The 14356-nt window shown below is 45.0% G+C and overlaps 1 protein-coding gene across 3 annotated transcripts in view; it reads left to right on the forward strand.

Annotated features, from left to right (window-relative positions):
• COQ9 (coenzyme Q9) overlaps positions 1 to 14356 on the forward strand; it is a 62962-nt gene that overhangs the window by 13109 nt on the left and 35497 nt on the right. For 2 of the 3 annotated variants that reach the window (XM_083163885.1, XM_083163887.1), the window contains exons 2-6: positions 6514 to 6655; positions 7745 to 7880; positions 7967 to 8109; positions 11907 to 11991; positions 12306 to 12410. In XM_083163885.1, the coding sequence (XP_083020011.1) occupies positions 6514 to 6655; positions 7745 to 7880; positions 7967 to 8109; positions 11907 to 11991; positions 12306 to 12410 (611 nt within the window). Of the gene's footprint in view, positions 1 to 2081; positions 2219 to 6513; positions 6656 to 7744; positions 7881 to 7966; positions 8110 to 11906; positions 11992 to 12305; positions 12411 to 14356 lie in introns of those variants that run through there. The other variant, XM_083163886.1, reaches the window with a different exon arrangement.

A 14356-nucleotide genomic window follows, 5' to 3' on the forward strand; every position in this document is an offset into this window, starting at 1 on the left:
GTCCGTCTGTTTAACATAGATGCCAGTTCTCAGTTGGTCATCTACTTTGGTTATGAGGACATCTAGAAAGTGAATTTGATGTTTATCACATTCGTAAGTGAACTTGATCGTTGGATCCATTTGATTGATTTTGTCCATTCTTCAAATTCACATTGTGTCCCTCGCCAGAATATAATAATGTCATCGATGAAGCGTTTGAAGAATAACAATCGATGTTGGACATGCGGATTATGAAGAAATAAATGCTTTTCTACCACGAACATGTGGGCATTTGCAAACGCCGGAGCGGCGTTGCTACCCATCGCACACCCCATTTTTTGAATAAAAAATTCACCATTAAAGTAAAAGAAGTTTCTTGTCAATGTTTTTTCAAGCAGCAAAATGAGGAAGTCAATCGTAGGGCCTTTATAATTGCTGTTGTTGTTCAGCAAGGTCTTGACAGATTCCAACCCCTCCTTATGCTGTATATTAGTGTAGAGGCTTGTAACATCTACACAGCACATCAACACATCGGAAGGAATTGGTCCCAACTGTTGTAAATTGATTAACAGATCTGTGGTGTCCTTTAGATAAGTGCTTTCCGCCTGTATGGCCGGTTGCAGCCAATGATCTATGTATTTAGCGATGACACTGTACAAGGAGTCTCTGGCTGAAATTATAGGACGCCCTGGTGGGCAAGTCATACTTTTATGTATTTTAGGCAAGCTGTAAATTAAAGGTACTTTTGGAAATTTTTGTACCAATGCGTCTCTGGTGGTTTTGTCTATGATTTTATCCAGGTGTGCTTGCTCAAGAATGCCATCTATTTCAGCCTTAAAAGTAGTAGATGGATCACCAATCATCTTCTCATATACTTCAGCATTGTTTAATTGCCTGTAGATCTCTGCAATGTAATCGTCCGTATTTTGAAGGACGATTGCTCCGCCCTTATCTGCTGCACTTATAGTGACTGCTTTATTTTCACTAAGTGATTTAAGGTCTTGAAACTCCTCTTTATTGAGATTATTCATTGCAGGAATTGCATCTTTGGCTTCTTTTAAAACTGTCGACTCCAAAAGTCGACTGTAGCATTTAAGTGAAGGATTGAATGTTTGCGGTTCGAATGATGATTTAAGCCTGAACGGGGGTGTGGTAGATGTATCACAGCCACTTGGATAATGCATGAAGAACTCTTTGAGTTTTAAATTTCGGAGATGTCGACTTGTGTCGATTTTCCAATCTGTTTCCTTAAAGTGATTGGTCGTGACAAAGGACAGGCCACGATTTAAAACTTTCTCCTCAGCATCAGATAAGACATGATTGGAAAGATTGACTATGAGATTTACTTTTTGTATTTGCGACTTTGTCTCCCTCTGGCTCTGCCCGCCCCTGTGGGTGCGGTACCTCTGGTGCCTGTACGGGTTGTTACTCCTAAAGGGGGTCTTGCAGTAGATCTGCTGCTGGTACCCTCGCTTTCGCTCTGCGTAGAGTTATTTTCAGAGTTGACTTCAGAGTCTGCATTTCTGAATCAACGTGATCTACGTGATTGTTGGAATTTTCTTTGAGGCAATTGTCGCCCTGAAGCCCATGGATAAACAAGTTGTTCTTGATAGTCCCTATCTACAGTTGATAATTTTATTATTCTTATACTTTATTAGTTCTTTCTTGTAGTTATCCACACTGGTTTTGAGTTTAGTGAGCCAATCAGTCTCGGTGTCAAGAGTAAGGATGGGAATGGCAGTTTGCTCTAGCTTCTGTATCTTGGCTTTAGTTTCTTCCATAATGCGTGTGGATTCCTCCACTACCAAGAGAGGTCACTTGAGCATTTGTTTAAAATAGCGACCCAGCGCCTACAGAAGTCTGTATTATTTCTGCCTATTGTTGGAATATTTTGAATTCTAAATCCCCTAGGGATTTTGTGCTCATGGTGGTAATCAGAAAGGTTTATCCTGTGCAGCAGGTAGTCAATTTCCTTTTTCTTCATTTTATAAAGTAGATTATACAGCTCCTCAGCAGTTTCTTCTCCCGCTGTGGATTTTAATGTCTCTTTAGCAAGAATGCTTTCTCTGTCAAACTGAGCTTCCTGGCCTGGAGGCATGGTAGAGGAGGGGAGGAGCCTGACTGTCTGGGAGGCAGCAAGAAGTTTAACCTTTCTGTTGCTGGATTGATCGCTCACCACTCCAAATACCCAGCATGAGCCCTGTGGCCCTTGACGTCTTCGAAGAAAGAGATTTTACAGGTATGACAAATCTCATTTTCCTGCAGCTGCTCTAAAATATGCTGTACCTGATATATGTCAGTACGGATGGTGTAATGGTTAGCATTACTGACTCACAGTGCTGAGGTCAGGGGTTCGATTCCCACCATGGCCCTAACTGTGCAGAGTTTGTATATTCTTCCCATACTTGCGTAGGTTTCCTTCCACAATCCAAAAATATACTGGTAGGTTAATTGGCTCCCAACAAAATTAATCCTAGAATGACTGTGTGTGTATGTACTGTACATGTGGTAGGGAATATAGAGTGTAAGCTCCACTGGGGCAGGGACTGATGTGAAAATTCTCTGTACAGCGCTGCAGAATATGTGTGCGCAATATAAGAAACGTAATAATATATAGTGTTCATTCTAGCACCCGCTATCTTTAAAAACCCATGCAGTTCCTCTTCCCTGCCTGGGGTGTCGCTGTCTGCTGTGGTGTTACTAGCACAGGTCTGGTTTGCATATCAGTGCTGATATACAGACCACACTGTGTTTGAAGCACTACAGCAGACAGTGACACCCAAGGCAGGGAAGAGGAACTGCATGAGTTTTCAAAGATAGCGGGTGCTAGAATGACAAGAGAGAAATTACTAAATATCCCACAGCGCAAACAAACTCAGCCCAGGAAATACAACAAAAGCCTTCACCGTGGCTTAAAGACATAGACAATACAACAATATTTGTGTACATCCACTGGCGAGTTTAGACAAAATATATCACTTACACAACGTGTTAATGTATAATTCTTTAGAGTCTCTATGATCTAAAAGAAACTCAGAAAAAGAAAGACCATAGTGCAATGACGTCTGAAATAGAGACTGATTGATGTTTATTCAATACACTCACATTCAGTAGGATATTATGCGCATATCAATAGGTCTTTTCAATCCAATCTTCCACATGAATAATCCCTGTGGACTCGATGAGAAGTATATAGTGCAGAGACGTTTTACAATAATAAAAATTGACATTTATTAGATACACTCACATGTGGACGATAAAAACAAGCAACAAACCCCGCAGGGTAATAGGATCCCAGAACTGTGCTCCCGGAACATGCAGGTCCTCCAAATAGCCGACCAGCGGTAGATGTCAGAATGTGCAGTCCCTCTGCGGCCTCAGGACAGGATCCGTTTTGGTAGTATTCACACGGCTTAAGCGCGCTTTCGGGCACGGATGCCCTTCCTCAGAAGCGTAGTGAATGCTATCAGACGGGGCCTTTTTATCCCCCTCCCACAATTATCAATGCATAACAGCTGCACGATTCCGGTCTCCCGGACGTAACGCTCCGATTTCAGTAACCGGAAGTGACGTTACGGGCGTCACATACATATCCCTCCGTCCATTTCCTGGTTATGGAACGCAATTCCTTTCTTCCGGAACGCACCTCTATTTTTATGATATGGTTCACATTCAGTCCCATCTTTTCTAAAGTCCAGTTTATATGGAATAGTATGGATAATGAAGGAAACCTTCTGTCAAACCAGCTCACAATGTGCAGTCCATTTTTTAGGAGGTGTATACATACAAAAGAATTAAAAAACTGATACTATGTTTTTTAATTCTTTTGTATGTATACACCTCCTAAAAAATGGACTGCACATTGTGAGCTGGTTTGACAGAAGGTTTCCTTCATTATCCATACTATTCCATATAAACTGGACTTTAGAAAAGATGGGACTGAATGTGAACCATATCGTAAAAATGGAGGTGCGTTCCGGAAGAAAGGAATTGCGTTCCACAACCAGGAAATGGACGGAGGGATATGTATGTGACGCCCGTAACGTCACTTCCGGTTACTGAAATCGGAGCGTTACGTCCGGGAGACCGGAATCGTGCAGCTGTTATGCATTGATAATTGTGGGAGGGGGATAAAAAGGCCCCGTCTGATAGCATTCACTACGCTTCTGAGGAAGGGCATCCGTGCCCGAAAGCGCGCTTAAGCCGTGTGAATACTACCAAACGGATCCTGTCCTGAGGCCGCAGAGGGACTGCACATTCTGACATCTACCGCTGGTCGGCTATTTGGAGGACCTGCATGTTCCGGGAGCACAGTTCTGGGATCCTATTACCCTGCGGGGTTTGTTGCTTGTTTTTATCGTCCACATGTGAGTGTATCTAATAAATGTCAATTTTTATTATTGTAAAACGTCTCTGCACTATATACTTCTCATCGAGTCCACAGGGATTATTCATGTGGAAGATTGGATTGAAAAGACCTATTGATATGCGCATAATATCCTACTGAATGTGAGTGTATTGAATAAACATCAATCAGTCTCTATTTCAGACGTCATTGCACTATGGTCTTTCTTTTTCTGAGTTTCTTTTAGATCATAGAGACTCTAAAGAATTATACATTAACACGTTGTGTAAGTGATATATTTTGTCTAAACTCGCCAGTGGGTGCTAGAATGAACAAATATATATATATATATATATATATATATATATATATATATATATATATATATATATATATATATATATATATATATATATATATATATATATATATATATATATATATATATATATATATATATATATTTATTTATTAGTGCTGTGGGGACCGGCACTCCCTTGATTCAATATATTATGCTGCGGTGCCTTCCAAGATCAGCGTGACCTGTATACTTGCAGTGTGTGGGCGGCACTCAAAACAGACTCTGCTCCAGAGGTAAGGTTAAAAAGCCTTTAATGCCCAACGGCGTTTCTGGGAAACGCCCGTTGGGCATTAAAGGCTTTTTAACCTTACTTCTGGAGCAGAGTTTTTTTGAGTGCTGCCCACACAGCGCAAGTATGTATATGTGTGTGTATGTATATATATGTATATATATGTAGATATTTATATATATATATATATATATACCATAAAAAAGGCGATGTCTCTACAGGTCTTTCCAAATACAAACAGGTTTACTGATGCCTACGGCGTTTCGGGCCTAGCCCGTCTTCAGGACATAATCATAATGCTTCCACCTCCGATGGGCACCCGGGCCAGTTGATTGCTTAACAAAGAGAAGGGCAGTGCCGGACCACACATACAGTGTATGTATGTATGTATGTGTGTGTGTGTGTATGTGTATATATATACGGCACTCGGAAATAATATGCAGACCACACGGGTATTACCAACGTTTCTGTGCCACTCTGGCACTTTTATCAGATTATCCAGATTGGCACAGAAACGTTGGTAATACCCGTGTGGTCTGCATATTATTTCCGAGTGCCGCCAACCCCCCTCTACATTTTTGGCATCCAGCCAAGGCACAGCCAGGAGGGCACCGGACCATTTATTATCTCCTACACGTCTAACATTGGAGTTTCGTTGGAGTGCCTCCTCACGTTCTTTTTTATATATATATATGTGTGTGTGTGTGTGTGTGTGTGTGTGTATGTATATATATATATATATATATATATACAGCTGTAGGTTACGGGTCTGAGGACGGGGCTGATACCCCGAAACGTTACCCACCACTAAAAGTTTATTTGTTCACTTCAAGTCTCCGAGTGCCATTTTTATCCCCTCCTTTGGGGATTTGGATGTTGTACATAATTGTTTTCTGGCACCAGAGCCAGTTGAGTGCCGGCAGGATTGGATATATATATATGTCTGTATCTCTATCTCTAGTGTCCGTGTGTAACTAAAACACTGGCATCTGCTGGCAGCGAGTGAAACTACATGTCTTTCACACATACAGAAACACAGTGGCAATCACAAGGTAGCAGACTAGCTTTTGCTTCAAGCGGCTTACCATATATATCTATCTAGCTATCTGTATCTCTAAAATAAAAATTACTATGTCGTCAGTAATTCTACAATTGATTTTCTGGAACCAACAGGAGTGTAACAACATACAGAATCAGTCGACACCGATTAGGAAGCAAGTATATCCATGCATTACCAGCAGTAAGCGGTTCCAGGAACAGTATTAGTACCTTGTGGTGGCAGCAAAATATCTGCCGACTGCATAGTGGGTGGAGTCAGTAAAAGGCGGTAAGAGGGTTTCCAATATTGGCCTCGGGCCAGTAAGACCCAATCCAAAGCTATGATTGATTGGTTTGGGTGGAAAGCTGCATCCGGGCATGAGTGGTAGTACCAATATCCCCACCTGGGGACAAGTTATTACAAGTACATGACACTTTCTCCTGTTGTATTGTAGCGATCATAGAGAATTTAGGGTATAGTCTGTGTCAGAATCAATGTCTTCTCTATAATATAAAGATGGCAGAGACAAGTCTCACTCTGAAATGGACCTTTCTTCCCAGCCCTACCATCGCCACCATTGTGTTCTACCCGGACCGTGTGTGTATCACCACCGCTGAAGTCTATGGGAGACCAGAAAACACCTCCATTTACACACATTGACCCAGCGGGGAAAGCTGAGGAGCCCAGTCCTTCTTCTCCAAGGTACTGCCCCATATATTGTCACCAGTCATTCTCCGAGGTATTGCCCTATGTAATGTCTCCGGTCCTGCTCCTCCGAGGTACTGCCCTGTCTATTGTAACCAGCCATTCTCTGAGGTAATGCCTGTCTATTGTCACCGGCCCTTTACCTCTGAGGTGATTGGTACTAAATCCCGGCGGTCGGAATCCCGGCATTCAAAAATCCCGACAAGGGGTGGACGTGGATCGTCCCCCTTGCGGGGTCACTGCGCTTGCCACGCAGCGGGCCCGGTGCCTCACTACGCTCGGCACACTAATTTATTCTCCCTCTATGGGTGTCGTGGACACCCATAGAGGGAGAAAGTGTCTGTATTTCGGCGGTCAGGATTCCGACGTCGGGATTTTGAACGCCGGAATTCTAACTGCATCCCCCTCTGAGGTACTGTCCCATCAACATCACCGGACATTCTCTGAGGTAATGCCCCATGTATTGTCACCGGCCCTTCTTCTCCGAAGTACTGCACCATGTATTGTCAGCGACCATTCTCCTCCGAGGTACTACCCCACTTCTTTTGTCACTGGCCCTTCTCCACGGTCCTGCCCCATGTAATGTCATCGGTTCTCCTTCTCTGAGGTACTACCTAGGGTGGCCAATCCTGGGATCGGGATCCCGGGATTTGGCTCCAAAATTGCCAGGATTTGAATCCCGGGATTGGAGCTTCCAATCCCGGGATTTCGAGATTAGTTTAGTCTAATGCTGGGCAGCGTCTGAGCACTCGCTCAGACGCTGCCCGGCTGCTTCGTTCTGTCCCCGATGCACAGCTCAGATGTGCAGCGTGATGTGGTCAGAGGTCACGCTTTGCGTCACACTGTGCAGCCAGAACAGGCCCCCGCACCGCCGCTCCCTACTACCGGAGGCTCTTCGCCGCTGCCTGTGACCAGAGACTCCCTGCCGCTGTGACTGTGTGTGGCCGGGAGAGGTCGGGCTGCGAGCGAGTTGTGACACCGGAGGTGTAGCGCTGCAGCCTGCGCAGCGTGACCCATGGGTATAAGGGGTATGAGTGAGTATAATGACCGGCACATAGGATGAGCGCTTTGCTTTGTTGCCCCCAGGTACACTGACCAGGGTGGTGAGGAGTCGGAGGGCTATGAGAGTGTGGAGCAGCTCCAAGAGCGTATTCTGACTGCAGCCCTGACGTTTGTGCCTGAGTATGGCTGGACTTCGGAGGCCATTGCCAAAGGAGCAAAGGTAAATATGTTGGTGTGGCACGAGGCCGAGAGGCATGTGCCGTGGCACGGGGCCGAGCTGTATATAACTTGTTACCCCCTCCCCAGGCCCTGGATCTTTCTGCGGCTGCAGCGGGGATGTTCGGGAATGAGGGCGCTGAGTTGGTTCTGCACTTTGTCTCCCAGAGTAACAGGAAGCTGGTGGAAATGTTGGAGGCAGAGCAGAAACTGGTGCAACTGGGCAGCACTGAGTAAGTACAGTAGTCCCTGCACAGCGCCACATACACTACACACGGTTCTGATAAATATAAATATATGCAGATTGTATGATGGCGCGAACTGTACATATAGGCAGATTTTCCAGCAGGTTGACATTGTACCTATCGCTAGGTTACATGTTATGCTGTGGCTGTTATGTTTTAGGTATTGTTAGGCTGTGGCCGTTACGTGTTAGGCTGTGGCCGTTACGTGTTAGGCTGTGGCCGTTACGTGTTAGGCTGTGGCCGTTACGTGTTAGGCTGTGGCCGTTACGTGTTAGGCTGTGGCCGTTACGTGTTAGGCTGTGGCCGTTACGTGTTAGGCTGTGGCCGTTACGTGTTAGGCTGTGGCCGTTACGTGTTAGGCTGTGGCCGTTACGTGTTAGGCTGTGGCCGTTACGTGTTAGGCTGTGGCCGTTACGTGTTAGGCTGTGGCCGTTACGTGTTAGGCTGTGGCCGTTACGTGTTAGGCTGTGGCCGTTACGTGTTAGGCTGTGGCCGTTACGTGTTAGGCTGTGGCCGTTACGTGTTAGGCTGTGGCCGTTACGTGTTAGGCTGTGGCCGTTACGTGTTAGGCTGTGGCCGTTACGTGTTAGGCTGTGGCCGTTACGTGTTCGGCTGTGGCCGTTACGTATTTGGTAGTGTTAGGCTGTGGGCGTTCAGTGTTAGGTAGTGTTGGGCTTTGGCCGTTACGTGTTAGGTAGTGTTGGGCTTTGGCCGTTACGTGTTAGGTAGTGTTGGGCTTTGGCCGTTACGTGTTAGGTAGTGTTAGGCTGTGGCCGTTACGTGTTGTGCTGTGGCCGTTAGGTAGTGTTAGGCTGTGGTCATTACGTGTTAGACTGTGGCCGTTGTGTGTTATGCTGTGGCTGTTACGTATTCGGTAGTGTTAGGCTGGGTTGGGATAGTTTGGTCTACAGCAAGTTGGTCGACATGGGTCTAGGTTGACTGGTAAATAGGTCGACACAAGCAATAGGTCGACAGTCAAAAGGTCGACATGGGGTTTTTCACTGTTTTTTTTACCCGAATGTCGACACAGTCATGGACATGGACTCGCAATGCTTTGGGCACGGTGACTCAAGATCTACCAACGGTGCATGTTTTCCAGGCAACCTGTGGATCTATAGTAGGAATGAATGCAGCATGTTTTAAAATGTGACAGTTAATAAGGACTACAGCTGTGCACCAGCTAGGTAACCTGGAAAACATGGACCGTTGGTAGATCTCGAGGACCGGTTTGGCCACCTCTGCCCTAGAGGATGGTAGGGCATGAAATACTGCCTGTCGGCACATGTTTGCTCCAAAAACAGTGAAAAACCCCAATGTCGACCTTTTGACTGTCGCCCTAATGCTTGTGTCGACCTTGACCCATGTCGACCAACTTGCTGTAGACCCAATGACCGTATCCCGTTAGGCTTTGGCCGTTACGTTTTAGGTAGTGTTAGGCTGTGGCCATTATGTGTTAGACTGTGGCTGTTATGTTTTAGGTAGGGTTAGACTGTGGCTGTTACGTGTTGTGCTGTGGTCGTTACGTGTGCTGTGGTCGTTACGTGTTATGTAGTGTTAGGCTGTAGTCGTTACGTGTTATGTAGTGTTAGGCTATGGCCGTTGCATGTTATGTAGTGTTAGGCTGTGGCCGTTACATGTTATGCTGTGGCTGTAATGTTTTAGGTAGTGTTAGGCTATGGCTGTTAAATTTTATGCTGTGACTGTTACTTGTTATGTAGTGTTACATGTTAGGCTGTTAAATGTTATGTAGATGTTACGTGTTAGGCTGTTATGTGTTATGCTGTGACTTACGAGTTATGCAGTGTTAAGGTGGCCATACACGTTACAATTATTGTATACAATATTGCATCTCATAGCATATCGGTTTTGCGATGAGATCAGATTAGATGAGATCTAGTACAAAAAGTATGTGCTGCACATACTTTTTGTACTCATCGCTAAACCGATATGCTATGAGATGCGATATTGTATACAATATTGTATACAATAATTGTAACGTGTATGGGCACCTTTAAGGGCCCCTTACACTTGTGAGATTTTGTGAGATTTGATCCAATTCAGGTGGATTGAGTCAATTTATCTGACAAGATCTGATGCGCCTGTCTGACAAAATCTTATGTGCCTGATGTGTAGGACACAATCCACAATCCTGTGCCATTGGGTATAACCAAGAGATTGTAAGAGATTGATCCTCCTGCACATAGGATAAATCTCGAGTCAATCCGGTTCAATTTGTTGAGCAATAAGTTGAACAAGTGTAAGGGGGCCTTTAGGCTGCGGCTGTTACGTGATGATAGTTGATGTATTATGTGAAAAAGAAGGACACGCACAAGGCGAGTCGAGCAGCGCTTGTATTGATTGACAATACCAGATGATTGGAAAGGTATAACAATTTTACTTAATAAAATCACATGAAATTACAATAATACATTAAAACAATATAACATGATAGGGTGGGAAAATAAAAGTAAACTGGAATGAAGAGTTAAAACAATAGCCACGCCTCAATGGATATATCTGGAATAAATGATTGAAAGTGATCACTTTTGGGGACAAGTAAGTGCACGTTACCAATTGATGAGTTCAGATTCTTTCTGAGTGTAACAGGACTGGTGTCCTCACGATGTCTGCGGCTGCATGGATTGCCGCTCACTTGGATTTTTTCAGTCCTCTTATTGTGGTGAGGTATAGATGTTTAGCTTGAATCACCGGAGGAATCCTTGGAGCGATGCACCCAGTTGGTGTTACAGCAAAAGAGTGGAAATAGGCTTCCGTGCACAACTGTGGTTCTCACTGGTGTTGATGATATTCACCTGGAAATACTGTGCACGGTGTCCGCCAATGTGTTTAAACCAGGTAAAAGGGGTTTGAAGATGGGCAATGTCCACAACAAGTGGAGACTTTATAGCAATATCCAGAGGCTGGGTTCTGTCCCTAACGTGTTTCACTGTGTCCTGCAGCTTTATAAAAAAAAAAAACCTTTGATAAAGCTGCAGGACGCAGTGAAACGTGTTAGATGACAGAACCCAGCCTCTGGATATTGCTGTAAAGTCTCCACTTGTTGCGGACATTGCCCATCTTCAAACCCCTTTTACCTGGTTTAAAAACATTGGCAGGCACCGTGCACAGTATCTCCAGGTGAATATCATCAACACCAGTGAGAACCACAGTTGTGCACGGAAGCCTATTTCCACTCTTCTGCTGTAACACCAACTGGGTGCATCGCTCCAAGGATTCCTCCGGTGATTCAAGCTAAACATCTATACCTCACCACAATAAGAGGACTGAAAAAATCCAAGTGAGCGACAATACCTCCAGCGGCAATCCATGCAGCCGCAGACATCGTGAGGACACCAGTCCTGTTACACTCAGAAAGAATCTGAACTCATCAATTGGTAACGTGCACTTAACTGTCCCCAAAAGTGATCACTTTCCATGGATTTATTCCAGATATATCCATTCAGGCGTGGCTATTGTTTTAACTATTAATTCCAGTTTACTTTTATTTTCCCACCCTATCATGTTATATTGTTTTAATGTATTATTGTAATTTCATGTGATTTTATTAAGTAAAATTGTTATACCTTTCCAATCATCTGGTATTTTCAATCATTACAAGCGCTGCTCGACTCGCCTTGTGTCCTTCTTTTTCCTGTTTTTGAGTGGGGAGTGATTGCCCCCACATTTGAGCAGCAGCTTTCTTGGGGACACAGTCTCTGCTAAGCGCCTGATTATTCCTAGTGAATATTTTGTGTTTTTTTTATGTATTATGTGCCTTGTGGCAGGAAGAAACCAATGGTGCAGTTCTTGAGAGATGCACTGGAAGCTCGGCTGAAGATGCTGATTCCCTACGTGGGACATTGGCCACAGGTAGGTGACCTGGGAAATGTGTCAGTGAGTAATGAGTACAGTACATCTGTGCACCTGCTGGGTGACCTGGGAAATGTCAGTGAGTTATTATTGAGTAACCTGTGCACCTGCCAAGGAAATGTTGCAGTGGTCTAATTATTGGCTGTGCACAGGTATGATACAATAGTGGGAGTTGTTTATAATTAGTGGTTGTGGCATAGTGCTATAATAATTAGTGGGCATGGGGAATATTTAGTGTGGGTGGTATAATAAAAATATATTTATTTATTTAGTGGGTGTGGTATGATAATTAATGTGCATGTGATTCCCTCTAGGCGCTGGGGATACTCCTCCTGCCACACAATATTCCCGCCAATCTGAAGCTGCTGACCGCCATGGTGGATGATATCTGGCATTATGCGGGAGATCAGTCTACTGATGTGAGTTTCATCCTGTGACCTGTAAGTGACTGCAGAATATTTTATATAGGAGCCGGCCATGTGTCCACTGTCCTTGTCCATCTCTGCCTGAGGCGTCTGGCACGGTTCCGTTATTGCGCTACTTTTTCCTCCATTGTGCCTCTTAGTTGGTGTGCACTATATACTTTAGAATTAGTGTCGTGGCGCAGCTAATAGCACAGTGTGCATGGAGCAATGGAGTATAGGTGTGCGGGACCCATACAACATTTCTCTTTCGTCCATCCTGGTGACACCGCTAACGTTGGGATGTAGGAGGGTCCGCAGGAGCCAAGGCACCTATGCTGAAATCCTTTGGAAGCAGGCTCCTCCCTTCTGCATCCCATGAAGCTTCAGTTCGTTTAAGGTGCCCACAGGAGTGGGTGCTATGCTGATCGGCTGCTGCTGCAGCCGCCTTTTTTTTCTTTGGATTGACCAGAATAGTTAGGTTGTTTTTATTTTATTAACTTAATTAGTTAGTGCAGGTTTTTTTCCAATGTGTTACTTCTTACAGAAGTTTACACACACGCTGAGAGCACAGCAGGGGCTGACAGAAGTGCGTCCTGTCAGCTCTCTGTGTGCAGAGGGACGCTGTCTGCTCCCTTTACACAGTGCTTAACCACTATGCAGACAAGAGGTTTGTCTGGGCCCTGGGAGTGTCCTGAACAGGCTCCTTACATAGAAGGGGATCGTGGGGGACAGACCTCCAATGATAGCAGCCGCCATCTTTGATGGGCTTATAGACAGACTTCACCTCCCTATTGGGATTTCAATTACAGGTGTCCAGAGCTGCTGGATGACTCCAAGTGGTCCTGGAGAGAAGGGGAGGCACTGGAGGTGAGGAGAAACACTTGTGGGAGCGGCTAAAGGCGCCAAAAAGGCTACCTGACCCCGCTGAAGCAGAGACTTGGTCTCTTCCTGCTCTGTGTGCTGGCGCCATTTCTCTCCACGCTGTGGAGCTCAAACAAGGTCTCATACAAAGTGCAGACAGTGCAGCTTCCCCTGCTGATCGATGAGGTCACTGGCAGCAGAAAGCAGACAGATAAGTACACTGTTACATGACTCTGTGCTTTGCCTGACAGTATGCACCGTGTGTTAAACATGAATGAAGGTTGTGATGCTGCTGCTGTAGGGGAGGGAGCGCGGGGCATGTTACTTGACTGCAGATTTTGCGGGGTTAAATTTACATGTGAACAGATGGATCAAGGGGATTTGTGCCCTTCATGTGAGTCTGTGCCCAGTGGAGCGCAAGCCCAGAGGTCTGAGCAATCTGAACCTGCGTGGGCTTCTGCATTGGGGAGGTCTATGAATGCCTTGGTATAGGCTTTAAACAGGCAGAGAGATAACTTAGTGAAGTCTCCTGGCCATATTTCTTCCTCCCAAACGTCTATGGGTGCCATTACTCTATCGCAGGGGGACCCGGGGTTATTGTAGGACACTGCACAGGGTGTTCAAAGTATGAACTCCCTTATGGAGCAGTTTGCTAAGCCTTCTGAGCGTGTTTCTTTCAGACGTCCTTTGGTTACATCCCCATTTTTTAATTTGGATTTGGACCAGAGGGAAGAGGCTGATGCTTCTGTCCCTGGTATTGAGGATTTGATCCTTGCAGTAAAACAGGCATTAGATCTTTCTGAGGAGGACAGAGTCCAGGCACATTGGGCCTTATTCTAGTTCACTCTTTCTGACAAAATCCTTCTTAGATGGACAAAACCATGTGCACTGCAGGGGGGGCAGATGTAAAATGTGCAGAGAGAATTAGATTTGGGTGAGTTATTTTGTTTCTGTGCACGGAAAATACTGACTGCTTTATTTTTACACTGCAATATAGATCTCACTTTGAAGTAAAACCCCACCCAAATCTAATTCTCTCTGCACAAGTAACATCTGCCCCCCCCCCCCCCCCTGCAGTGCACATGGTTTTGTCCATTTAA

This window comes from Crinia signifera, chromosome 11 (genome assembly GCF_055691185.1).
Source record: "Crinia signifera chromosome 11, ASM5569118v1, whole genome shotgun sequence".
Taxonomy (NCBI): Eukaryota; Metazoa; Chordata; class Amphibia; order Anura; family Myobatrachidae; genus Crinia; species Crinia signifera.